The sequence below is a fragment of the Rhinoderma darwinii genome, chromosome 1 (genome assembly GCF_050947455.1).
Source record: "Rhinoderma darwinii isolate aRhiDar2 chromosome 1, aRhiDar2.hap1, whole genome shotgun sequence".
Classification (NCBI taxonomy): domain Eukaryota; kingdom Metazoa; phylum Chordata; class Amphibia; order Anura; family Rhinodermatidae; genus Rhinoderma; species Rhinoderma darwinii.
This window is the reverse complement of record NC_134687.1, coordinates 207714732-207741920: the sequence shown is the minus strand read 5'-3', so window position 1 is coordinate 207741920 and position 27189 is coordinate 207714732. Positions and strand designations below refer to the sequence as shown.

At 41.2% G+C, this 27189-nt stretch overlaps 1 protein-coding gene across 1 annotated transcript in view; it reads right to left on the bottom strand.

The window, feature by feature from the left end:
• Positions 1 to 227: 227 nt before the first annotated feature.
• Positions 228 to 27189, bottom strand: part of HELQ (helicase, POLQ like) — a 49266-nt gene continuing 22304 nt past the window's right edge. Inside the window, exons 7-19 of the mRNA XM_075861143.1 lie at positions 26933 to 27030; positions 24972 to 25070; positions 23521 to 23666; positions 23084 to 23323; positions 20499 to 20640; positions 17964 to 18068; positions 16258 to 16471; positions 16014 to 16171; positions 15688 to 15786; positions 9954 to 10127; positions 8311 to 8424; positions 5943 to 6077; positions 228 to 1096 (exon numbers count right to left, since the gene is read on the bottom strand). Of these exons, the coding sequence (XP_075717258.1) occupies positions 986 to 1096; positions 5943 to 6077; positions 8311 to 8424; positions 9954 to 10127; positions 15688 to 15786; positions 16014 to 16171; positions 16258 to 16471; positions 17964 to 18068; positions 20499 to 20640; positions 23084 to 23323; positions 23521 to 23666; positions 24972 to 25070; positions 26933 to 27030 (1835 nt within the window). The 3' untranslated portion in view covers positions 228 to 985. The remainder of the gene's footprint in view (positions 1097 to 5942; positions 6078 to 8310; positions 8425 to 9953; positions 10128 to 15687; positions 15787 to 16013; positions 16172 to 16257; positions 16472 to 17963; positions 18069 to 20498; positions 20641 to 23083; positions 23324 to 23520; positions 23667 to 24971; positions 25071 to 26932; positions 27031 to 27189) is intronic.

Sequence of the window (27189 nt, the reverse complement as noted above, 5' to 3'; positions counted from 1 at the left end):
ATATGTACTATAGCTATATTATTTACATATACTACAAATGGTATTGAAGGTGTGGCCTAAGGATTCAGGGAATATGGTATGGATAAAGTAAGAAAAAAAAGTCTGCGGTTATGCACACCATACATTTTTGCTATTTCTAATCCGCATCTGGAGTTTCAAAAAGGTAGATACAAGTGTATTTGGCTATATAGGTGGTACTTATACAACACCCAAAAGCATTTAGAGAATTTTGCCTTGAGTGGAGTCTTTAATCCATGGTTACACACAAATTATACCAAACATGTGGTCTTTAGGGACTACATTCCCCTTTCTAATATATTTTCTTTTAAATCCACTTTAATGTACAATAAGTAATGACTTTCAATCACTGATTTTGCCATTTGTTTCAAATAAAAAAAAAAGTTTGACATTTACTGCAAACAAACAAATGAAATTACGTATTGAACAAAAAGAGAACGTAAAACAGAAATATACTAATTGTTAAAAATTAAAATACATTTAATATTTTACAGTCCATGTATATCAGATTTCTCTAATATGCAATAAAATATTTCCAGTGCAGGCAATTTTATAAATATCTGTCAGATCTCCTATGCGATCATATCGGATAGGATATAAAGGGCACATGCTGAGATCAAGGATATAGTTTTCTACCATTTGATTCAGTATTTTCATATAAAAAGAGGTTTAAAAGCTGACCTGCTTAGTTCTGACCTGACCTGCTTAGTTCTCGCTCGCACACAGCGACTGACAGCTTTTTATATATACACACACATACGGGAAGAGCTGTCAAACTGTGTGCAGACGAGGGCTAAAGAAGGACTCACAGGCTTTCTCCACAAGTTCTCGCAGCATTTAAACAGCTTTTTACATGAAAAAAATCTAAATCATAAAAAACGATATCCCAAGTTTAGAATTTCCCCCTTTATAATATGTTGCCCTCAGATATGAGTAGGACACCTGGCAGATCTATTGAAGGTTTTTATTAATTCCTTTCAGGGTTTGTTTCAATGATTAAAGCTGGGAGATCAGTTGGAAGACGAAGCAGCTCTTCCACCTCTTCTTGTAGAGCTTCAGCCTTTTCATTTAGTAACATCTAGAGAAAAAAAAAGTTCAATAAAAGTTTTGAGTAATATACAAAAAAGCAAAAACAAAATATTAAAAAGTAAAAAAATACCCTCCTTTTCTCATTTTTCCCCTAAGGTCATATATATATATCATATATATATATATATATATATATATATATATATATATATATATATATAAATAAATAAAAATCAAGTGTGCAATGAAAGCAGATCATGCTCTGGATTTTCAAATCCGCAGCTTGCTCATTCTGTTGCGGAGAAGCAGCGGATTTTCACAGTGGACTGTAAAGGATCTGCCAGGCACAACTTCTGTGTATACGCCCATAGGTAATCAGTCTGCACCTGAGTCTATGTCTCTGAGACTGACTCCATCTTCCACCACTCAGGATGGCAGGCTTAGGAGCGGGAGAGCCTATCGCAGCCTGGCCAGACGGAGCTAGCTCCCGCCCTCTGTCTATTTATACCTGCCTTTCCGGTTCCTACTTTGCTTGTGATTCTTCTCGTGTGGTTTCCTGGCCCAGCTACAGCTTCTGACTATTTGATCCTGCCCCATACTGACCCTGGCTTACTGACTACTCTCCTGCTCTGCGTTTGGTACCTCGTTCTCTCCTGGTTTGACTCGGCTTGTTCACCACTCTGCCCCATTTCCCTTAGCTTTGTGTACCCTTGTCTGTTTGTCTCGTGCACTTACTGAGCGTAGGGACTAGGGATGCACGGTGCATCGAAACTTCGATACTGTTTCGATACTGTGCATCCCTAAACGGTTCGATACCGCTATTTCCTGTATTTCGATACTTGGCTGCGCAGCCGCACAGCTCAGTATAGTAATACATGAATGTATGGGAGCGCGGCTGCGGCTGTGTAATTCAGCCACAGCCCCGCTCCTGAGTCATGATAAGTTCGCGGGGTCAGGATGATGCGATGCGGCCGGCGCTGCACTAATGAGCGGCGGCACTGGAGACAGAACATGGCGGGCGCGCTACAAAACACCCCCATGTTCTGTCCCCAGTGCCTGAACCGCCGCTCATTAGTGCAGCGCCGGCCGCATCTCCTCATGCTGACCGCGCGTGCACTTCCTGTCAGGAGCGGGGCAATGGCTGTATCACACAGCCGCAGCCCCGCTCTATAACGGCGGAGATCAGAGAAACCTCTCATCTCCGCCGTTATTCCCATGAATGCTGCGATCACAGCTGACTGCAGCATTCAGGAGAAAATGAGCAGGGGGGATGCCCCTGGATCGCGTCACAGGGAATTCCTGTGACGCGATCGAGGGCCATACCATATATGGGCAGACAGCCCAGGGTCTATTGACGGACCCCAGGGCTGTCTTACCATATTTCATGTTGTTAGGACATACCCAAGTATGTCCTAACAACTGCCTGTGTGCTATCCGTCCACAGGTTAATGTACTGGCACATATCTGATATATGTCAGTACATTAAAGTTTAAAAATAAAGTAAAAACAAAGTATCAATTTAAAAAAATACACATACACCTTTTTTACAATAAACATTAAAATAAGTCTCAATACATAAAATACACACATTCAGTAATGGTGCACACAATAATTTTTTTGCATCATTTATGATGTGTGCGCTGTAAAAAAATAAAATAAACACTGCTTTCTATCACTTATTAATGTGAGGCGCGAGGTGCGATGAATTTCATCTCCACGTGCCTCACATTAATAGTAATTAACCCCATCATGTACCTTACACATTAACCCATTATGACTGAGAAATATGATGGGATTAATTACTATTAATGTGAGGCGCGTTCAAAATTCATCACACGTCGCGCCTCACATCAGAAAACGGAAGATTTTTTTTTTTATTACTGTTGGCAAAAGTATCGAAATTGGTATCGAAATCGCAATACTAAACGAAGTATCGGTATCGAAGTCCACATTTTGGTATCGTGACATCCCTAGTAGGGACCGCCGCCCAGTTGTACCCCGTCGCCTAGGGTCGTTGCAAGTAGGCAGGGACAGAGTGGCGGGTAGATTAGGGCTCACTTGTCCGTTTCCCTACCCCCTTCATTACAGGATTTTAAACTTTGCAATGTATGGGCTGAAACCTGCAGCAAATCCGCAACCAAATCTGCATGTAACATATGTCGATTTTGCCGCAGATTAGTTGCGGACTTGCGGTGTAAATTATCCACCACTTTTGAATGTGCCCGTACCTCTGCTCAATGAGGTTCATTACTATTTTAACCCCTTAATGAACAGCGTAGAGTGTTTTTACGTCGGCCGTTTGGGGTAGTTCTTCTGAAGCGCCGCCTTTTCATGTCGGCACTTCAGAAAAACTTTTCCTCCATCGTGCCGGGTGCTGCTGAAGCCCGGACTGTTGCGAACAGCCTCAGTCTTCAGGGCAACGATCGGAGACCACTAGCAGTGGTCTCTGATCATATTTAACGCCGCATCGGAGTGATTTTAGAGGGAGGGGGCTCACTCTCTCACCCCACTGGCATCCCACGGGCATCACGGGGTGCGAATGGTTTCTATGGCAGCCTGGGGGCCTAACAAAGGCCCCCTGGTCTGCCTTTAGTGATTGCCTGTTAGGCCAAGCCATGAAATAAATAAATAAATGTCCCAAGTAAAAAAAAACATTGAAAACCTTTACAAAATACTTTTATGAAAAAAAGTAAAAAGTTACGCATATTTGGTATCGCCGCGTCCGTAACGAACAAAACTAAAAAATAAAATAGAAAACAATGCCAGAATTGCTGTTTTCTGTTCATTCTACCTTAAAATAAAATTGATCAAACAATCGCATCTACTCCAAAATGGCACCAATAAAAACTACAAGTCGTCCCGCAAAACAAAAACCCTCATACAGCTGCATCGGTCAAACAATAAAAAAGTTATGGCTCTTAACCCCTTCCCGACGTTTGACGTATCCATATGCCAAAGTTGGGTAGGGGAAGTATGGATCGGGCTCACGGAGTGAACCCGCTCCATACGATGCCGGTGTCGGATGTAAAGCCCACACTTCAGAGTAACGAGCCGCATCACGCTCGAGCGCGATCCCGCTCGTTTAACTCGTTAAATGTCGCGGTCAATAGCGACCGCAGCATTTAAATCGTTAGACAGAGGAGGTCCGCCATCTTCGTGCACCTATTAAGCCCTGGCTTAATAGAAGCCTGTCAGAATCACGATATACTGCAATAAATTAGTATTGCAGTATATAGTGTAAGCGATCTAACGATCGCTGGTTGAAGTCCCCTAGGGGGACTAATAAAAAAAGTAAAAATGAGTTCAATAAAGTTGTTTTTTTTTATGTAAAAGAAAAAATTTAAAAAAAATTAAAAAGTTCAAAAAACCCCCATTTTCCCCCTAGAGCATAGTGAATAAATAAATAAAAACATAATTGGCATCACCGCGTCCGTAAAAGTCTGGACTATTACAACATAACATTATTTAACCCGCAATGTGAACGCCGTAAAAGAATAAAAAATTGTAAACGCCAGAATCTCTATTTTTTGGTCACCTCATCTCCTACAAAAAATGGAATAAAAAGTGGTCAAAACGTCGCATGTACACCAAAATGGTATTATTAAAAACGACAGGTTATGCCGCAAAAAAAAAGCCCTCATACCATTTAAAATCGACGGAAAAAGAAAAAAGTTATGGCTCTCGGAATTTGGCGACACAAAATAAATTTTCTTTTTTACACTTAGGTTTTTACTTGTAAAAGTAGTAAAATATAGAAAAAACTATATATGTTTGGTATCGCCGTAATCGTATTGATCCACAGAATAAAGCCAAAATGTTGTTTTAATTGCACAGTGAATTCCGTAAAAATGACGCGCAAAAAACAATGGAGGAATCGCTATTTTCTACCCCACAAATAATTTTTTCCCCGTTTCCTAGTACATTATATGGCACAATAAACGAAAAACTACAACTCGTCCCGCAAAAATCAAGCCCTCATAGGACTATATCGACGGAAAAATAAAGAAGTTATGGCTTTTGGAAAGTGGGGAGGAAAAAACTAAAATGAAAATCTGAAAAAGGGCTGCGGCGGGAAGGGGTTAAAATATGGCAACGCAAAACAAATAATTTTGAAAAAAAATGTGTTTTTACTGTGTAAAATTAGGAAAACATAAAAAAAACTATATAAATTTGGTATCGCCGCAATTGTAAGGACCCGCTGAATAAACCTATTATGTTATTTATACCACACCGTAAGGCCCCATGCACACGACCGTGCTCGTAATTACGAGCATGGCCGGGCACGGCCGGGCCACGGGCAGCCGGCCGTTATTCCGAGCTGTGCTCCCATTATAAAGTATAGTAGCACGGCCCGTAAAAGAAAAAAATAGAACATGTTCTATCATTTTCAACGGCACCTTCCCGTGAGAAAACGGGACGGTACCCGTGACCAACAGAAGTCTATGGGCCCGTTATTTTGGGTCGTAATTACGACCCGTAATAACGGGTGTTTTTACGGTCGTGTGCATGAGGCCTAAAACGGCGTAAAATTAAGACGCAAAAAAAAAAAATGGCTAAATTTCTGGTTTTTTTCCAGTACCCCACTAAAAAAAAAGGTAATAAAAAGTTAATCAATAAAATTATTTGTACCCCAAAATGGTGCTATTATAAAATACAACTTGTCCCGCAAAAAAAATAAAAAAAAAGTCCTTATACACCTATGTCGACGCAAAAAAAAAAAAAAAAAGTATAGATCATTGAAGGCGACGATGGAAAAACCTAAAAAATTGCTCGTCATTAAGGTTTCAAATACCTTCGGTATTAAGGGGTTAAAAAGACATAGATAACTAAAGGCTACGGAGGACATTAAGGGATTGTAAATAGTTAAAAGACGTGGATAATTGTGTGTTTCTCACCTTGGCTGAGAAAATTATCTGGTTTGCTTGACGTTTTGACAAATGTTCTATGGTTTTCACCATCATTTGTGGATCAGCATTAGCCAAATGAGCAAGAGTAGTGTAACCTGCATTGTAAAGTTGTCTGGCTCGGGCCTATAGAAGAAAGAGAAAGAGCTGTTATTACTGGGTTTTTTCATGTATTGTGCTTCCTTGTCTATTTTCAGGATTCATTTCAAATATATTGTACATTTTCTTGTACACTCAATGTGAACTCTGCTGGCAGAAGGATAATTTATCGGCTGATCCCACGGAACCAGGAATATGGAAGGCTGTGTTACAGAATTCTCAAGAAGTTTCTCCATTACTATTCTCCTCTTAGTTGCTCCTATTTGGTCTTATATTGCAATAAAAACTGTAAGAAATAACTGTCCCAGGGGATCATGCAGTTTACTCTCTCTTCACAAACTTCAAACCAGACCTTTCTTTTGCTGTAAGGCTATTGTTTGCAGCAGAAGCTCTCCCCCTCACTGCTCCGTCTGCTATATGAGATCAGGCACACTTAGCTCAACCCCGCAAAGATCCACAGTCTCCATCCCGATGTTCTCTCTCAGATTTAAAACAGAAAATTCTGCATGTAGGGTGGCAGTGTAGTAGACAGACTATTGAACACAGGTTCTGGTTTAAATTCTTTACTACAAATATAACAGTGTAACGATCCTTCTTCTACTGGGAGCAAACCAAATACAACTGAGGTTGGGGACGGCGATTCCGCTGGAGTCCCCCCGAGAGAGGGTGTACCTGAACCCACGTTACTCATCTAGAGTGGAGACGTGCCTCCGGCAGTCACGGCGGGAGCTACCCGCTACTGCGCAGAATACTTCGGGTAGGAGTTAGGGCATGTTCAGACGTGGCGGAATTTTTCCGCTGCAAATGTTGGTGCAGATTTGGGGCAATTACGCAATGAATCTGCACCACGATCTGCATATTTGACAGGTAATCCAGACGTTGCAGATATCACAGCGGACTTGCCTCAGATTTCAGTTTTTGCATTGCAAAGGCTGAAATCCGCAGTGAAATTCCGCTTCTTCTCTGCAATGTAATGAGCATGCTGCGGAGGGGAAATTCTGCACCGCAGCCTACTTTCTGCAACGTCTGAACTAACTTTCCTAAAAATGTATAGAAAAAAAATTTAAAAAACGGCTGCTGCAGAATTCCACTGCGGACTGTCCGCTGCGGAACTCAACAGCAATTCCGCCCTGTCTGAATTTGCCCTTATACTCCCGTATCAGCTGAACTAACCGGACCTTCGGGCGCATTTATCCACTATTAACAGTGCTTATGAAATAAGGCACACTTAAATCGAATCGCTGTCAGTTTCTTTTTCCAAGGGTCCTGCTGTACTCAGGCAGTATGCTGCCAGTCACCTCTGGCTGGATTCTGTTCCTCTCTATTGCCAGGCTGCTGACCCCTTCTCCTATGGGTGAATACACTCCACTCCAGGCGCATTTTGTTGGGTGGAGTAAGCTACTCTCCCTGATGGTGCCCGTCTTCTCTCCAGAATGGCGTCTGTTTCCTCTCCCTGCGTGTTCTTCCCCCCTTCTGCTCTCTCTCCCCCTCCTGGTGATGTCACAACGTCCAGTGTCGCTTCACCCCTCCTTCTCCTCACAAACCCAATGGAACCCTGTTCTGTCGTTCTGTGAGGGAAGCGTCGTCGTCATGACGCACGACGCTGCAAGCGCCGTTGCCATGACGCTTTCATAACCCAGGAGTCGCGCTCCCGTTCCGCCGACCGTGTCCCTGCGCTGCAGGGAAAAGGATGAACAGTGTCTCTTCCACCTAACACCAAAACTGACAAACTCTGCGGACTTCTCTTCAGTTTACTTTTATTATTCATATCTAGGTTTAGCATTCTAGTAAAATAAAGTGAACAGAGTAAGTACAAGTGGTGCGTCATAAATGACAGATCCCTTGTCCTAGTGTGTTGCTGTTTTATAAGTACACAGACAAAACCTATTATAGCATGTCAAACCTAGTCCTGTAATCAAGGCCTAATGTTTAACAGAAAATACGCTAATCTGAAGAGTATAGTAATGAACTTAAGGCCGTCCGAGCGTTACCTGCTTGAATATCATTCATGCGTGAAAGGAAATAAGAGCCTTTTGAAGACCATAATGCTACATTGTTCCCATTACATTATTGGTAGGGGAAGGACGGTGCTGCTATCTGCTTATATTGTAGCTCCTTGACAGATTTGCAGCTAATCATCATGCATTTCCAGGTTTACAGACACTACTTTTTTTTATTTTATATTTTGCTGTAAATTAACAGTCTAGTGACTACAGCTGTCCATAGTTTTGTTATAAATGTATATAGAGGCTTCACTAACCTCCAAAACACCAGCCACTTCCATCAGAGGTATAAGCTCGGATTTCACGCAATAACTAAGTTTCTTGGTGACATCCAAAAGCAGAGCTTTATAGGCCCAGAATTCATCCAGCTCCTGTATTCAAACAAAAGAGCTTTAGTAGATGAAAAAAAAAAGTTGTGGGTTGGTGGCTACGTTTCTTCCTTTGGCCCTGCTGCAACAGTGCCAGCAGGGCATATGATTAAGTGCCACCAGAACATGTAGTGAATGTGAGGAGCAGTGGCCAGGAAATCTGGATTGATGTCCAAATAGTGGAAACAAAAAAATTATTCATTAGGACGCTTTAAGGACTGCCCAATGGGATTGGGGGTTTCCTCCGTTTCATTTTAGTGATATTATATTGACATTCTTTATTCAGTTTAGGCTCGGTTCACATTTTCGGCCCTATGTTACACATCTACGCCGGGAAAAGCTCCCAACATATACGTTCAACGTAGGATGAGACGGTTGCCATAACAGTGGCATGCATAGACTATAATGGTATTAGTTTAGACATCATGAACTCTCAGGACCCTTTTCATGACGTATCAGTTAAATGGATACCACTAGTCTATGGGTGACGGATGCCACTGTATGGAATCTGTCACAGGCCTCCGTTAAACTTGTGTATCGGAAAGCTGCAGTGACTTAATTGTCCATATATGGACAGTTATCACTGATGGCAAGACCTTAATAGTAGCCAGAGTCCCCGGCTGCTTTTTATCTCCGCCCAGGGAAGTGACGTAACAGTCCATTATGTGGCTAGTTACATAAGGGAAGACATTGCTTTCTTTGGCGGAGATGAAAAGCAACTCGGGACTCCAGCTGTTTTGAAGGTTTGACGACGCAAGGGAAAGTCGGGCTGCCGGTGGTCTGCGTAGCACAGTCTTGGGGAGAGCTTCCCCGGGCAACACAGGACTGGTAATGGGGGGCATAAAGGTCACGGCAATAGAGCCGAGGGGAAATGAGACGGAAGTAATCTTTGACTCAGGATCACAGGCCGGAATACAGACTCCCTCTGCTGTCAGGAAAGTTCCAGTGACAACTGTCCATATGTGGACAGTTATGTCACTGAAGAATCCCTGACTCTCTCGGTTTTAAAAAAGAAAAAAAACACACGTATACCAGTATGGATTTTTGCAGGATTCGGCAGGATAGAAAAGCGTAGTCTATTATGATATTCCATCCTTATAACGTATACCAGCCCGATGTAGGCCAAAAAGACACTCTTTGACCTATGTCGGGATAATGGAGCCCGACACGTTTAGCATTTACGTCAGAAGTTTCCCGATGTATACGCTAAACAGGCATCACATAATGTAAACAAGGCATAATACAGCAAATCTTAGAGCAGGACACAGAATTTAATATATGTCACCAGACTAGTAACCTTAAAACAATCATTTTAAAACACAAATATATCATATCACATCATTAGATTGTCTTTTACACACCACTTTTAAATGATACCTCCCAACCAAAATATAGATGTAAACAGATACAACCATTGAGGATCCTTTTATGATCCATAGTTATGTTATTAATTTGAGTCATGGTATTTTCCACAGTGAGCATATTGGCCAAATAAGTGTGAGCACATTTTTAAATTTATATAATGGCGTTACCTCACAAAAACGCAATATGCAGGAACAGAAGGACGCAGACGAGCTAAGAAGATTCTGAACAAATCCTCGTGGCATGTTGAATTTTGTAGACACAGTCCATATATCTAGCTCCTTCATAAGGGCATGTAGAATAAAGGATAGATATAGCCTGTTCACCACTCTTTCCTCTGCACTCTAAAATGGCAAATAGTTAATACAAGTTAAATACTTTGGTTTAAATGCAAACTAAGGTTCCACAACCCATGACCTGTGTATTAAAGAATGAGCCGCCAACCAAACTTCCTAAAACATGCCTTACCTCCATCAACTCCGATCTCTTCTTATTACCCCAATAACTACTCGAGACATTGCGTGACATGGAATATGTAGGCCACCGTAGCCTCTTTTATTGTAAAAATACACAATAAATAACCTATATCTTTGTAAAATACATACAAAATAGTGCAAACCAATTGACATCTGAAAAGAACCAAGGTCTTTGAGGGTCATAACTTTTAGACAGTATGCGGATACTCGCAGGCTCGGGGGTTGACAAATTTGCCTTGGATACTGTAAATCACTACCAACCCAGAAACCATCCATCCCACTCATTACCATTTTAAATCTTCCCCCATACCTGGGGAGCACCATGATGGTCCTCTAAAGGCCTGCATTATAACTGTCCTCACAGATCTTGTGCCCGCCAGGCTGCAAGACAGAAATATCAGCTGACCCCACCCAAACCACAGAAGAATAAAGGGCGGGTGGGTGTTGTTCTTGATCCTGATGAAGCGCCAAGAGGGTGAAGCGAGGGGAATTAAATACCTTATTTAAGGTATCTAATTCCGCGCTTCCTATACTACATCCCTATGCCACCCCCTACATCAGACACGGACCCTTTAACATAGTCATGGCGGGCCTCCATTACTGGCTCAGCCTAATATTACGTGCCCAGCCAGACTTCAACAATAAAAGGGTTCTAAACCCTTTATCAATGCAGTTTAGTCATAATGCAGGAAAATAAGTCATTTTATAATAGAAACCATTTTCATTCTGGTTACCATGGATATGTCCAGGAATGTGTAATACACACACACACACACATTATAATTATATATATATATATATATATATATATATATACACACACACATACACACACACACACACACACACCCACATATATATACACATAAAAAAACTTACACACTGTGTCCAGCTTTACAACCAAACCAACAAAGCCTGTTTAGTTTGATGCTGCCGCCATACTCCCTTCTATCTGTCCCGTAATTCTTACTAACATGCGTTCATTAGGTTAGCAAGAAATATGGTACAGTTACAGTCTGTTACCATGGCGATGCATAGATTTGCATAGGAGCTTTAGGGAGAAAAAATAATAATAAAAAAAATGATATGCAAAGTTGCTTCATTTTTCATTTTGGATGCATTGGAACAATAATAAATAAAAAAAATTTGGTTGAAAAGGTAGGCATATCCTTTAACTGGTTGCCGACACAGGACGAGTATGCTCGTCCTGAGCGGCGAGCACTTTGCGCATTAGGACGAGCATACTCGTCCCGTGTGACAGCGGTCCCTGCGCGCGTCTGTGCGCGCGATCGAGAGCGGGGCAACGGCTGTAATACACAGCCACGGCCCCGCTCTGACAGCGGAGAGAAGAGAAACATCTTCTCTCCGCTGTTAACCCTTTGAACGCCGCGATGAAAGCTGATCGCGGCGTTCAAAGAGAGGGGACTGCACATTGATCGCGTCACAGAAAATAACTGTGACGCGATCAAAGCCCACAACTCGTATGGCCAGACAGCCCAGGGTCCAGTGAAGGACCCCAGGGTTGTCTGAACATATTTCCTGTTGTTAGGACATACTGAGGTATGTCCTAACAACTGCCTGTGTACGATCAGTAACAGGCTAATGTACTGACATATAGATCTATGCCAGTACATTACAGTTACAAAATAAAAATCAAAATGATAAATCCCTTTATGGGATTAAAAAAAAAAGTTAAATGAATGTAAAAAAATAAATAATGGTAAATAAATAAAAAGTAAATAAAATACACAGAAACACACATTTTCTATAATAAATCAACTTTTTAAAATATAAGTCCCAAAACATTAAATAATATAGACATATTTGGTATCGCCACGACCGTAACAACCTGTACAACAAATGTATAACATTATTTATGATGATCGGTGTATGGTGTAAAAAAAAATATATTAAAACTGCTGCGCAACTGCTTTTTATCTGCATTTTAATCTAATTAAAAATGTATAGAAATTAAACGATAATGTATTTGTACCATAAAGTACAAATCGTCCTGCAAAAAACAAAGTCTCATACAACTACGTCGTACAAAAAATAAAAGCGTTATGAGCGTCGGGATGCAAAGAGGGAAATGTAAGAAAAATTGCTCTGTCCTCAAGGCCAAAATTGGCCGTGTCCTTAAGGGGTTAAGCCAGACATGGGCAAACTACGGCCCGCGGGCCACATACGGCCCGTTAGGCTTTTTAATCCGGCCCGCCGAACTTGTCCAAATCATAGTAAAAACCTCCTTTTTTTTCCCCTTTCCCTGCAATGCCCACGTTTTCCCAATAGATGGCGCACTCAAAACACATTGACCGTTGTCCTTAACGCCGAAGGACGGATATATCCGTCCTCAGCAGCTGCTAGTTCGCGCAGGAGGACGGATATATCCGTCCTGTGATGGCGCGGGTACTGCCAGTGTACCCACGCGATCAGCGGCAGGAGCACGGCTGTTATACACAGCCTGGCTCCTGCTGCAACTGCCGGAATCGAAGCGCGCTCCGATTCCGGCAGTTTAACCCATTAAATGCCGCTGTCAATAGTGACAGCGGCATCTAATGTGTTTGACAGAGGGAGGGAGCTCCCTCTGTCACCCGATCGGCGCCCCCGCAAACAAATCGCGGGTCGCCGTCGGGTTTCCATGACAGCCGGGGGTCTAACAAAGACCCCCAGGTCTGTCTTCCGCAAGTGCCTGTTTGGCGATGCCGGAGGCATGACCTAACAGGTTGCCTGTCAGTTTTACACTGACAGGCAATAATGCTTTGGTATACTAAGTATACCAAAGCATTATATATGCGATCGGCACATCGCATAGTGAAGTCCCCTGGTGGGACTTAAAAAAAAAATGTCAATCAGTTAAATAAAGTTTGTTGAAAAAAAATAAAATAATTACAGTCAAAATCAAATAAAACTACTTTTTTTGCCCAAAAAGTGGTTTTATTCAGTAAAAGTGTCAAAACAAATAACACATACACATATATGGTATCCCCGCGATCGTAACAACTTGACCAATAAAATGAACACATTAATGAAACCGCCGGATGTACGGCGTCCAAAAAACCCGCAAAAAACAACGGCAAAATTCTCTCTTTTCTCCCATTCCCCCCATAAAAAATAAAATAAAAGTTAATCTATAAGTCCTATGTACCCCAAAATAGTACTAATGAAAACTATGCATTGGCCCGCAAAAATCAAGCCCACATACGGTCACATCGACGGAAAAATAAAAAAATGACGGCTCTTGGAACGCGGCGATGCAAAAACAAGTAATTTTTTTCTAAAAGGGTTTTTATTGTGCAAACATAGGAAAACATATAAAACCTTTACATATTTGGTATCCTCGTAATCGTGCCGACCCGTAGAATAAAGGTAACATGTTATTTATGCTGCATAGTAAAGGGCATAAATTTATAACGTGAAAATTAATGCTGGAATAGCTGCTTATTTTCAATTCTCTCCTAAAATAAAGTTAATAAAAGTTAATCAATATATTGTAAGCATCTAAAAATGGTGCAATTACAAAATACAACTCGTCCCGCAAAAAACAAGCCCTTATACGGCTATGTCGACGTAATAAAAAAAAAGTTACGACTCTTGGAATGCGACCATGAAAAAACAAAAAATAATCCTTGGTCATTAACGTGCAAAATGGCCCGGTCATTAAGGGGTTAATGTGGCGCGTATTTCTCTTTATTTCACTTTAATTTTCACTTCGTTTCACGTCACCATTAAGCCCTTCGGTTTTCAAAGAGTACAATATCAGCCGTCACTTTGCCACGAAGCATGCAAACTATGCTAGCAAGCAGTCAACACAAGAACGGGCGGCTACTGCTCAGAGGTTGGCAGCTAATTTACAGAGTCAACAGAACTTTTTTCTTGATAAATCACAGTGCGTATGTTATTTTAATCTATTTACATTTCCTCCTCCCAGTATCTGCGAAATAGTATGTAAATGCCATATCTTGCATATTCCTTGAGACAAATTTATTAACTGATAAGGGCTATTTTTCACATTTGAAAGACAGTTAATAAATTGGGTTGTAGTGTTCTTACTGTGCTATGAGGTTTGCACACACTACATTTAATGCTTTAGTATATCCGGCCCAAACACTCCCTCCAAATGCTCCTGGCCCGGCCCCTCTGTCAAATTTTAGAACCCATTGTGGCCCGCGAGTCAAAAAGTTTGCCCACCCCTGGGTTAAGCTAATCAATGCATGGCGAAAAATATTACAGTGTAAGATTTGTTATTCAGGTAAAAGGTGTTGCCCCAAAACCTTTTCTTAATGAGTGGTCGGTCCGGCAGCTGAAATGCCCACTAATCAGCTGCTATTGGCATGGGAAGCTGTGGGCGGCCGCATATTTCAATTGATACTGCCACCGCAGCAGAAATTTGGTGCTACATGGCCCTTATTCAACCAACCATACATGGTTGTGCTGAATTCTCCAAAGCACAAACCAGTCTGTTCAGCAGCGGTCTGATCTGACTTCTAGAAGGGAGCTTAATAATGACCTATAGGGAGTCTAAGGGTATGTTTACACGGAGTTCTTTGCAGGCAGAAAATTTTGCCTGGAAAAATCAGCTCCGGTTTTTTTGAAGTGGTTTTGCACCACACGCGTTTTTTGAGGCTTTTTTTTACCTCTCTCCAACAGAAAGATGGAATAACCGCAAGATAGGGCATGTTGCTTCTTTTTCTCGCGGTAAAAAAACTCCTCCACCTCCCATTGAAATCAATGGCAGTCAATTTCGGCTGTTTTTTGCCGCTGTTTCCGCGGCAAAAAACTCAGTGTGAACAGGTCCTCACTGAATAATCTGTATACATATAATTGCTTATGTACATCTGTGTGCTATTTCTGTAAATACTATATAAGTCCAAAAACTATTTGCGCCATTTTCACAGATGTAAAACTGTCAAAATTACAATTTTAGTGAGCATAATACCTTATAAAAAAAATATGTTCTATATTTCTGGCTCCCAATTAAGTAATAACAAAGTTATCGTTGAGAAACTAATTCAAAAGGTAACAACCAATATGGTTGCAATTCATGTTGCCACTTTTTCAAAAATGGCTGCCACAAATACATATATATATTCAATTTGATGAATTAAGGTGGATATCCCCTTTTAGGAGTAAAATAGAGTTTCAGATTGATTTCCAGGACCACAGAATATGATCAACTGCAGTACTCAATTGCATTATTCTTTCTAGGGTGGTCTGAAGTTGATTTACATGCACGGCTAAACACGGATCTACAGACGGGTGAGAACTCTATGTTCATGCCAATAACACTGCTGCAATGAATTGAGCAATTTTAGTGACCCACTACATATTACTTTTATTATATGTCTTCATATTAGTGATATATAGGATATTCATATAATGTACCTAACTTCCCAGATTCTAAAGTGTACAAAACTGCTATGTAGATTACCTTCTTTACACTTTGACCGGATACTTTTCTTGCAAGAAAACTTTCTGGCACGCCAACATTTCCAGCCACTTTCTGATCAACAGGATCAAGGAGATTAAACTGAAAAATTAATTTGGCAATTACAATGGTAAATATTTTTCTAAGAATAGTCATGGAGACAATATAACCTTTGGCAATTTAGATTTTAGATTATTTTTTTTCTTAGACAAATTTTATGCTAGGGTGTGACTGGATACTTTAATTTTAGCAACATTTCTCATTAATAACCCCTGAAAAAATATTTTACATTGTGTGTTAAAGGATCTTTAAACCTCAAATGTGTTTACCTGTCTGAAGTAAATCATCCAGTCTGGGCTGCAATGAGTTACCATATCATAGGGGGTGACAAGATAGAGAAGATGAAGATGGCTCTGAAGGACTAGTCCTTCCAGGCCCTTCCGCAGATCGCTATATAACATGTCACAGTAGGATAAATCAATTGACCCTATAGGAGATAAAAATGAGTAACATGCACAAGTCAAGTACTCTGTTAAAATGTTTATAACGGGGGTACGCATCACAACTGCCCACCTTTGTAAGTTGCTTGTCCCAGTTTTGACACCTCAAATATAGGTTGCTCTGTTTCAGGGCACAATTTGGTGCACACAAGACCTTTCGTTGCAAGAGATTCCAAAGATTCATTCGTTATATCCCATAAGGACTTTTCTTTACTCAGATTCTTTTGTTGAACACTGAATAACGTATAACATGCAAATTGATAGATCTCTTCTGCTGTTTTTCCAATCTTTAAAAATAAATAAATAAATAGGTTACTGTAGGTATACCATGCTATGCTCCTCTTGTAACACTATCTGTCATACCCATTATTAGTCAAGTACATTTCTATGGAGGAATGAAACTTTTTTGCTAGGAAATCTGCCAAATTACAAAATAGGACTTGGGGTCTTTTGATATGGGGGGGGGGGGGGGGGGGGGGATGTCCCTGCTTGCTTATTTTTTATGAGAGCATAAGTACTTGCACGGTGTGGTATTAAGACTTGCTTATCTGTATGAAAAAATCCTAATACTACAAATATCTGTCTGTCTTAGGCCCCATGCACACGACCGTGCCCGCAATCACGGCCCGCGATTGCGGGCACGGCCGGCCGCCGACAGCCGCATTTTCGGGCCATGCTCACATACAAAGTATGGGAGCACGACCCGCAAAATGCAAAAGAACGGACATGTTCCATAATTCCCGGAACATTTCCACGGCACGGACACCCTTCCGTAGTGCTACGGAAAGGTGTCCGCGTTCAATGAAAGTGAATGGGCCCGTTTTTGCGGATCGCAATTGCGGTCCGCAAAAACGGAGGTTTTTTACGGTCGTGTGCATGGGGCCTTAGGCCTCATCACACGAACTTATTTTTTTCCTCCCGGAAATACTGGCGTAAATACGGGTCCTTGGTCACACGTATTCAACCCGTATTGCACCAGTATTTACGGACCCGTGCCCATAAATAAGGGTCCGGTGTCACCAGTATTCCACCCGTATTTACGGGCACGTTTTCACTGCAAAATTGCACTGCACTAATCGGCAGCCCCTTCTCTCTATCAGTGCAGGATAAAGAGAAGGGACAGCCCTTTCCGTAGTAAAAGAAATTCATACTTACCCGGCCGTTGTCTTGGCAACGCGTCCCTCTTTCGACATCCAGCCCGACCTCCCTGGATGACGCGTGAGTCTATGTGACCGCTGCAGCCTGTGATTGGCTGCAGCGGTCACATAGGCTGTAACGTCATCCCAGGAGGCCGGACTGGAGGAAGAAGCAGGGAGTTCTGGGTAAGTATGAACGTCTTTATTTTTTTACAGGTTAATCTATATTGTGATTGGTAGTCACTGTCCCGGGTGCTGAAAGAGCTACTGCCGATCGTTTAACTCTTTCAGCACCCTGGACAGTGACTATCCCGACATTGCCTAGAAACGCCCCCCGTAATTACGGGTGCACACACGTAGACACCCGTAATTACGTGAGCCCCATAGACTTCTATTGGCCTGCCCGTGCCATTAATACGGCCTGAAATAGGACATGTTCTATATTTTTCAACGTCACGAGCACATTCCCGTAAGCATACGGGGAGATACCCATGGCCAATAGAAGTCTATGGGCCCGTAATTACGGGCGTTTTTACATTCGTGTGCATGAGGCCTTAAGATGACTTAAAGTGTATTGTTCTAAATATTTAGAGAAGTGTGCTTTTGGACGCATGCTTAAAGTATGTCCATTTTCAATGTATACCTTCAGACCAATTAGTGAAAGGAGCAAACTTTGGAAACCTTTTCCATGATCATGCAGGAGATTGCTGTGACAATTTTCTGGTGGTTTACTGACCAATTCTCGAACCTAAAAAAGGTAAAAGAAAAAAAAAGTGTCAGTCATAAAAAACACAGCTAAGGACCACATCAGGCTCAGGTGTCATGTTTCTGTTTTTACAGGAGCTTTTAAAGGACAGGAAAGATCCTATCGGAATCGGACGAATCCCATCAAATACATTTATCCCCTAACCACATTATGACTGGTCAGTTACGTCACTTGGGCTACACGATGCTCTGCCCGGGGACTCCGGCATCGAAAAGCTCCTGTCATCACTTTCCATATAAGGACAATTACATCAGGAGCATCCCCCGGGGCAGGAGTCCCCATCAAGAGCTTTCCAATGCCATTTTTGGGTAGAGGAAATACTCCCACAGATATGCAGCCTGTGGCTCACTGTTAGTGTTTCTACCTCCTACACAGCAGGTCCCGACTTCAAAACCCTGCAGAGACCTAGGAGAAAAGGCTAAATAAAAATGTAATCTAGGGAGGGACACATGCTGTACCAAAGCGTTCCTCAATTTCTTTGGAGGGAAGAAAAATTAATTGCAGTGTTGCTGCATTGCAAGCTGCCTCACAGAATACATAAGCACCTTATCCACACAGACCGCAATACACAGCTAGTCGGCTGTTTTCATAACTCTCATCCCAGAAAATAAAGAGAGCTGCGGCACCCTCTCAACTAGTCCCGACTGGAATCGGCAGCTTCGGCCACCACGCCAGAAACAGGGGTCAGGTGACCCTTGCTCTCGATATAGGTGCAGGTCACAGAGCTGGGACCTGCATCTATCAGACATTTATGGCATATTCTGTGGACATTTATGGCATATCCACCGGTACAGAGAGTGAAGGGGCAGCAGTTCTGGTTTAGAACTGCGGGCCCCCTTCGCAGGTTTCCCCCACGAGTAGCGCTCATAGCCACTTTAGCTGCTTGACACCTACAGCAGCCTAACACACGAAACAACCCAGTCTCGTCCTGTTCCGAACCACCTACTCTGGATGTGTCCTCCTGAAAAATAGCTATTTGTCTGCAACTGGACAGTCCTCATTCCAGGTCGTATACGAGGCAGCAATATGATGCGAAAGGCATCATTAGGATATTGTACACTGAGCTGTTTACATTTTCTACCTGGAGGCAAGGAGGACAACTGCCGGGTGAACTTATCTTAGGCGTCCTCCTACGCTACAAAACATCTTACTCAGATACCGTCTACTGCTTCTCATTAGGTTACCCAGCCGTAAAAGAATACTCGACATCGGCTTCCCAGATTACTTTGTCCGGAACGGGTTATGTATGGATGTTGCTAGTGTTTCTGGCCTACCTGGGACATTTACCATAATATTTGCTCGCTTTCAGCCTTTGAAGGGAACCTGTCACCAGCATTTCACCTATTGAAATCTACTCACATCTCGCTGGCCGCTGCTGTCAAAAGTTAATTGCCGTTATCCCCTCTCCTAAACTTCTCCTCCGACCATAAATAACGGTCTGCAAACATTTCACACTGTCTATTGTAATAATCCGGCAGTCTCGTTCGTTCCTCTACTTATGCCCGTCCGCCGTCAAAAACTGGCCCGCTCTAAATGCCGAAATCTCGTCTGAGCGCGAATGCGCCCATCATGTATAGTCTGACACCCTTCCCTGCTTCGTCCAAGTCCCAAATCTAGTTACTGCGCATGTGTCCCGTTGTGTGCACGCACCAGGACATCGATGCGCAAGCGCGGGATTTCATGTGTGCTGTGGGGAGGCGAGGAGCTGTCAATCAAAAGTAAGAAGGCGGAGAAAAGTCGGAAAGGCTTGAGGAATGAAGATATGCTCATTAGTATACGGCACAGGGACACAAAAAAATTGACTACTAAAGGTACAAAGCCGACTTAGAAAATAATTATAGGTTAGAGAAAAATGATTTTTCACCCACTTCCACCAGGTATTGCTGGTTTAATAGGTGAAATGCTGGTGACCGGTTCCCTTCAAGGTTTGTGTATATGCCCCTTTTGGTCAGTGTCCGGCTTGTTTTACTAGGCCAAAGCTTCTAGCATCATACCCACTCACACCACTGTTGGCCGTTGGTGTAATTGGTGATATAAACTCTATTTTAATGTAAATTACCTTGGTGTCTGTGCAACCTACTATCTTGCTTTGAGTGTGTGCCCCTATTGCCAGGAGTAGGTACTTTTGGAGTTGTAGAGTTGACGTCTGATACTCTGTTTATGATGTGTGGCTAATCATTATGAGAGTAGCTGTATGCTTAGTTATTTTTGGCTTACTTATATTGGTCCCCCTGTGATTTGTACTTCCTTGCTTAGACTATTCGAGTATTTGGTGTATATTTTGCTACATGATGTTATGTACAGTACCTTAAAAATTGTGCATGACCATATTCATATGTACCTCTGTTAGAGCAAAAGAAAAAAACAAGAAATAAGGGGAAAAAAGGAATTGACAGAATTGGAATATATTACCATTTCTTTGTCTTTTTCCTGTATGATAAGAATACTTTCCCCTGCACTGTCAATACCAGCGCGACCAGCCCTGCCAATCATCTGTTTATACTGGGCCCTCTTGAGGAAATCCTTAGCTACATAAGGTGCTCGTAGTATGACCCTGTAACAGAGAGTACAGCATTGTTTGTTTAACAGTCCAGTTTTGAGCAGGAATTGCATAACATTTAGTAGAGTCTGTCTTTTAATCCAAGCCTGCCAGTTTATTCACAGTGCTTTCAAAATGTTTATTGAAACCGTTAAACACGATGGAATTGAATGCGGGTAAATAAAAGGGAACGGATTGTGACTGTTTTTCAGATCAGAAAAATATATTTTAAAACTACTGGTACAATTTATACACTTATAGGAAGTAGGCTACATTTTCCATTCTTGTTAGAGGGAAAAGTCTCATGTATTTTATTTTAGTTTTAATCAATTCGATTTTAGAGGAGAAATCATGTGTTTGTTCCTGGTTTTTAAATGTTGTAGCTATATATTTTAACCCCTTTCTGACATCCACTGTATATGTACAGTGGAAGGAGAAGTATGTAGCAGGCTCATGGGCTGATACGGTCCGCTCCATACACTGCGGGTGTCAGCTGTATATTACAGCTGACACCCTTCTCTAACTCCATTCCCGGATGTTTAAACACTTCAATGCAGCCACAAAAGTATTGCAGTGTATTGTACCAGCGCTATAATGATGGCATGTTGAAGTCCCCTGGTCAGACTAAAAAAAATTTCAAAAAAGTTCTAAAGCACCCTTTTCCCTCTAAAGTGACTTAAAAAAAAAAAATACAATATACATCATTGGTATGGTCGCGTCCGTAAAAGTCTTAACTATTACAATATAACATTATTTAACCTTCACGGTGAATGCCGTAAAAAACAAAACGACAGAATTTATTTGGTCACCATACCACTTTAAAAAAATGGAATAAAAAAAAGTTGTATTTCCTCCAAAACAGCACCAATAAAAACTACTGCGCGCCCCGCAAAAAATAAGGCCTCACTCCGCTCAATTGCCGAAAAAATTCTGGGTTTCAGAATATGGCTACACAAAACTATTTTTTTTTTACCACTCGACACTGTAAAAACAGAACAAAAAAAAAGGAGGACTTGCTTATTTTTTTCTATTTCACCCCACATAATAATTTTTAAAAAGTTTCCAACGGCATTATATGGTACATTTAAAGTTATCAATGAGAAATAGGTACCCTAAAATGGTACCATTAAATAGTAAAACTCGTCCCGCAAAAAATAAGCCCACATAAGGCTACCTCGACGGAAAAATAAAAAATACGTTTTGGCTCTCGAAATGTGGTAATGAAATAACAAAAGAAATCGCTGCGTCCTGTAGGTCAAATAATTTCCGTATACTATAGTTTCCTCACTAATCTCCCGAGTAAAAGGAAAAAAAACAAACACACACCTCAGAAAAGGAGTTCTCCAGAGGCAATAAAAAAAAATATGGCATTGATCTTATAATGTAAGAGCAAAGCACTTTCTTAATATGTAGTATATATTACCAAAGATGTCCTGATCGCCTAAACGAAGGAGAAGTCACGTGACCTCTGACGTGAAGTAGGTTTTTTTTTTAAGAAAGCTGTGACGCGTCGTCACAACTGCAAGTCACCGGGAGCTGCCTCCCCCTCTCGTATGAAAAGGTGCTAGGCGGCATACTACAGAGGTGGTGGGAGGGCAGGGAAAACAGAGCTACGCATACACATACAGACAACCCCTTTAATGTAGAAAATACGGTCATATTGGAGACATACACTTTCTTTCTATATTGGAAGCTACAATGTATGGGAGTTAAAGGGGTATTCCCAGAATCTATAATTATCACCTATCCATGGGATAGGTGAGAATTGACTTATTGCTGGTGGTCCCAGCCAATCGTGACAACAAGGGTTCCCCGCAGTGAGGAAGAGCCTAAATGGAGCGGCGGAGGCGTATGTGCCCGCCTCTCCATTCAATGTCTAAGAGAATGACAAAAACAGCCAAGCTCTGTACTTGGCTGTTTCTGTTTTTCACATAGGCTTTGAATGGAGCAGCAGCGCGGAACCTCAACCGCCACTACATTTAATGTCCGCCTCACTGCAGTCGAGCGATCAGGAAGAACAAGGGGTTTGGGATCCCAATTCTCACAATGGGTGAGGGTCCTAGCGGCGGGGCCCCCAGCAATCATAAAATTAGCACCTATCCAGCTTTTTTTTTAAATTCTGGTACAACCCCTTTAACCATCAGAAAAATGTCAGAGACTAATACAGTCTGCAGGAAGTGATGGAGTACATCCTCATCCACTAAAGACCAGAAAGTGACAGGGAGGATGCCCACAGAGCATTATCTGTGTATAGGGTTGCTATCCTGCCTTATCTAGGCTTCCAGCAGTACAACAGATCGAACATTAAATCCCACGCCTGCTGCTGACCCTCTCACAGTCTACACAGTAAAGCTGTAAAGTAAAGTGAGAAGCAGAAAGCAAGCTTATTGTGACTGATCTAGTAACCAGTGTGAAAACTGGAATAGAAGTCATTAGAAATATGTTGGCTAGCACTGACCTTCTGGCAGGTAAATTGACTCCGGCTGCTAAGGTAGAAGTGCAAGTAAGGAGACAGAGGACTCCTCTAGAATAGGCTTCTTCCACAAATTTCCTCTCATCACTGGTTAGCCCACTGTGATGGTAAGCAATGCCAAAAGGAATGGTGCGCTTCAAAACGGAGCATATGGTTCCATTGCCTGTATTCTTTAAGTCCTCTATCAGAGCTTTCTTTTCTGGTTCTCTGTGACTTAAATATGCTCTTCAATACATAAGCAAATTCAGAAAAAAAGTAAAAAATATGCAGATAAACTTTTTAAAACGTTTAGAACAAACATCACAAGAAGTCATAGGTATATAACTGACCACAAAAAACTGTTTGACAAAATTCTAAACAGACATTTATTTGCACATACTGTATATGTTTATAATAAAATAAAACAAAAACAAAAATCTTACTTGTTGAGGTATTTGCAAATCATTTCTGCAACATTTTCACAGTTCTTTTTTGTTGGGCAGAACACCAAACAGGAGTGATTCGGAATTACCTCAGTCACCAAGGCAATGATGTGATCAGGATCTATTCTAAGCATATTACTTGAATACTAATAAATATAAAAAAAAAAAAAAAGAAGAAATAAATGCAGCAATTTCACACTGAGTTTTTTTTTTAAGGCACAAAAAATGTGCCTCAGAATTCCTTCAGGAATTTTAAAGCAGATTTTGAACTACCTGCTCTTTTTTTTCTGCCTTTGGCCATTGCATCTAATGCAAGGACCACGGGCGAAAAACGCTCAGAAACGAGTGCCGCATGTTTTTTCTGCCTCCCATTGATTTCAATGGGAGGTCACAGGCTGCAACCGCGGAAAGAACATGCTGCTTTTTTCCCCCCACAAGTGCCCAAAAGACGTCTCCGCCTCCCGTTGAAGTCAATAGGAGGCGATTTCCCCTGCTTTTATGGCACTGATTCAGACACTGTTTCCACGTCAAAAACAGCGCCAAAAAAGTCTACGTGAACTGACCCTTCTAGAAAGCCACCCAAATTGGAAAGGTATTCAAAAGCTATATATAGGAGAAATACTTTATACAGCTCTAAGGCCCCATGCACACGGACCGTAATTACGGAATCATTCATTTCTACGGCCAAAGGACACCTTCCTGTATATTTACGGGAAGTGTCCGGGCTGTAGAAAACTTCAGTAAAAAATAGGACATGTGCTATTTTTTTTATTTCACAGACCGTGCTCCAATACTTTATAATGGGAGCATGGCCCGGAAATACGGACGACTGTAATCACGGATCGGGATTATGGCTATGGTCGTGTGCATGGGGCCTAATATGTTATAAAGTCTTTTTTTTAAAAAAAAACAATAATACTATAGGATAAACGCAACACCGTGAACATATTTGGGCATCTGGTTGGCAAACTGTGCGACCTAGGGGTTATTCTGAGAGAGTCTCTAATGAATATATAATGCTAAAAATGTTTGTGTATAACAAAAAAAAAAAAAAATCAAACAAAACATAAAATTATACTTACATTTTTCTAACCAGGAAATGTATTAGTTTGCTCGCTGGTTGACTAGGTATTGTTAAAGGGGTTTACTAGTGAAATAAAATTAAGTGGCAACTGTTAATACCAGAGAATTCCTTTAACTGGCCTAAACTATTCCTTTTCTGTATATTATAAACTACAGTGTTCTAAACAAGAAGATGCCGAACACATATTGTACCTTATCTTTTTGAAAGTAGTGCCAAGGAAAAGTACAGGAGTTGCCCGTACAATTAATCAGATTCTAGCGCTCAAGACCCTTTGGAAAATAGTAACATAATACATAAAGGTTGAAAAAAAGACACAAGTTCATCTCAAGTTAAAGAAAAGATGAAATAATTGATACATATGTCGTACCTTGTAGTTTAGTAGTCGTGCTAACGTGAAGTTGTTTTCTGCTTTATTATCAACTTCATATATACTGTCTCTTAATTTGACATACTCCTTCAATTCAACCTGGAAAAAAAGGAAAATGGTTTACTACTAAAGCTTTATTATAACCAATTTACCTGTAACAAGGAAATCAGCGGATCGCAGTCAAGTTTACCACAGAGAAATGTAAGGCTGGGTTCACATTGTGCGTTTTTTAGATGCGTTTCTCTAGGCTGAAGGCTGGCGTTAGGGAGGTGGAACTTCATCCCCACAGGAGCCCCCTGTGGGGATAAATATTTCAGCACGCTGCCACTGCCCATCCTCTGTGGCGCATGCAGGGGGTTTCCCACAGTCGACTGCGCTATTGATTCCGTCCAAAAAAACGGAACCATTTCACAAAAAAAAACCTGTATTAATCCGTTCGTGACCGCCAATATGGCTTCTCACGGTCGGCCACTAATGGGCTTTATTCTGATGTATACGCTTTTCACGGCGCTGCATCAGAATAAATAAGCAGCGCAGTGAGGAGTTAAAACTCCATGCTCTCAGCTACTGCTGGTAGCTGAGGGCTTGGAGAAGCGCTGCTCGGGCAGGCGGATCGAAATCCGCCCGTTTAGCACCTTAGATGCGGCGCTCAATAGCAAGCGCCGCATCTAAGTGGTTTTGGAGGGGGAGGGGCAGGGTGCCAGTGGTTTCTATGGCAGCCGGGGGCCTAACAAAGGCCCCTAGGTCTGCCAGTAGTTAATGCCTGCTAGGCTATGCCAGAGGCATGGCCTAGTAGGAGCCGCTCAATTTTACACTGACAGGCAAGAATACACTGCAATACCAAAGTATTTTAGTGTATTATAAAAAAACATCAAACGATCGCATAGTAAAGTCCCCTAGTGGGACTAATAAAAAAAAAAAAAGTAAAAAAAAAGTTTCAATCAGTTAAATAAATAAATAAAAACCCAAAAGAAAATTAAAACACCCACTTTTCCCCCTTACAAAATGTTTATTATGAATTTTTTATTTTTATTTTTTAAAGTAAAAAGTTATACATATTTGGCATCGCCGCATCTGTAATGATCCCAGCTATAAAGCTATTATGTTATTTAACCTGCTCGGCGAACGCTGTAAAAAATAAAATATAAAACAATGCCATCATTGCTGTTTTCTGTGCATCCTGCCTTCAAAAAAATGTGATAAAAAGCAATCAAAAAGTCACATCCACTCCAAAATGATTCCGATAGAAACTACAAGTCGTCCTGCAAATAAGAAAAAGAAAAGCCCTCATACAGCTGCATCGGCAGAAAAATAAAAGTTATGACTCTTCAATTATTGAGGCACAAAAACAAATAATTTTGAAAAAACTGTGTTTTTACTGTGTAAAAGTAGTAAAACATAAGAAAACGACATAAATTTGGTATTGTCGCAATCGTAATTACGCGCTGAATAAAGTTATGTTATTTATACCACACGGTAAACAGTGTAAACTAAGGACGCAAAAGTGTGTCAAAATTGCTGTTTTTTTTTCTATCCCCCCCAAAAAAAAGTTAATCAATAAAATATATGTACCCCAAAATAATGCTATTAAAAAAATAGAACTTGTCCCGCAAAAAAAAAAGTCTTTATACAGCCATGTCGACGCAAAAATAAAAAAGTTATAGTTCTTGGAATGCGACGATGGAAAAACGTAAAAAATAGGGGTTCAATAATTGAGGGAACACAAATAACATACACATTCTATAATGTGTTCTAGAATACAGAAGGTAGACTATGAAAAAAAAAAGGTTTGCACTAACTAGACAGCCCTTTCTCAAAATGAAGTCACCCCAATGATCATCTTATGGCTGTGGATACAGTCCTCACTTTCCAGCGACGTGCCACCCTTTACCAACATACATAGTACCAACATTTATCCTACCCAAGTTGCAATAATACTAAAAACGTATGCAGACACTTACAGGTCTGAAGTTATCCGTATAAGACTCGGCCTTAAGGAATTGTCGCAGCTCGTCCACATTGTTTAACGTTGCACTCATTCCAATGATCTGCGTGGTTCCTGTGCATGAGCAATAAGACAATTAGAAACCATGTGATTAGCATTTTTCCTCATGATAATCTCCTGGCTTTGTGTAACCATTAAAATATAAGATTACATTCAAAATGAACTTGTCCCAAAGTCGGCAAATGGGATGATATACCACATACTGGCTCTACA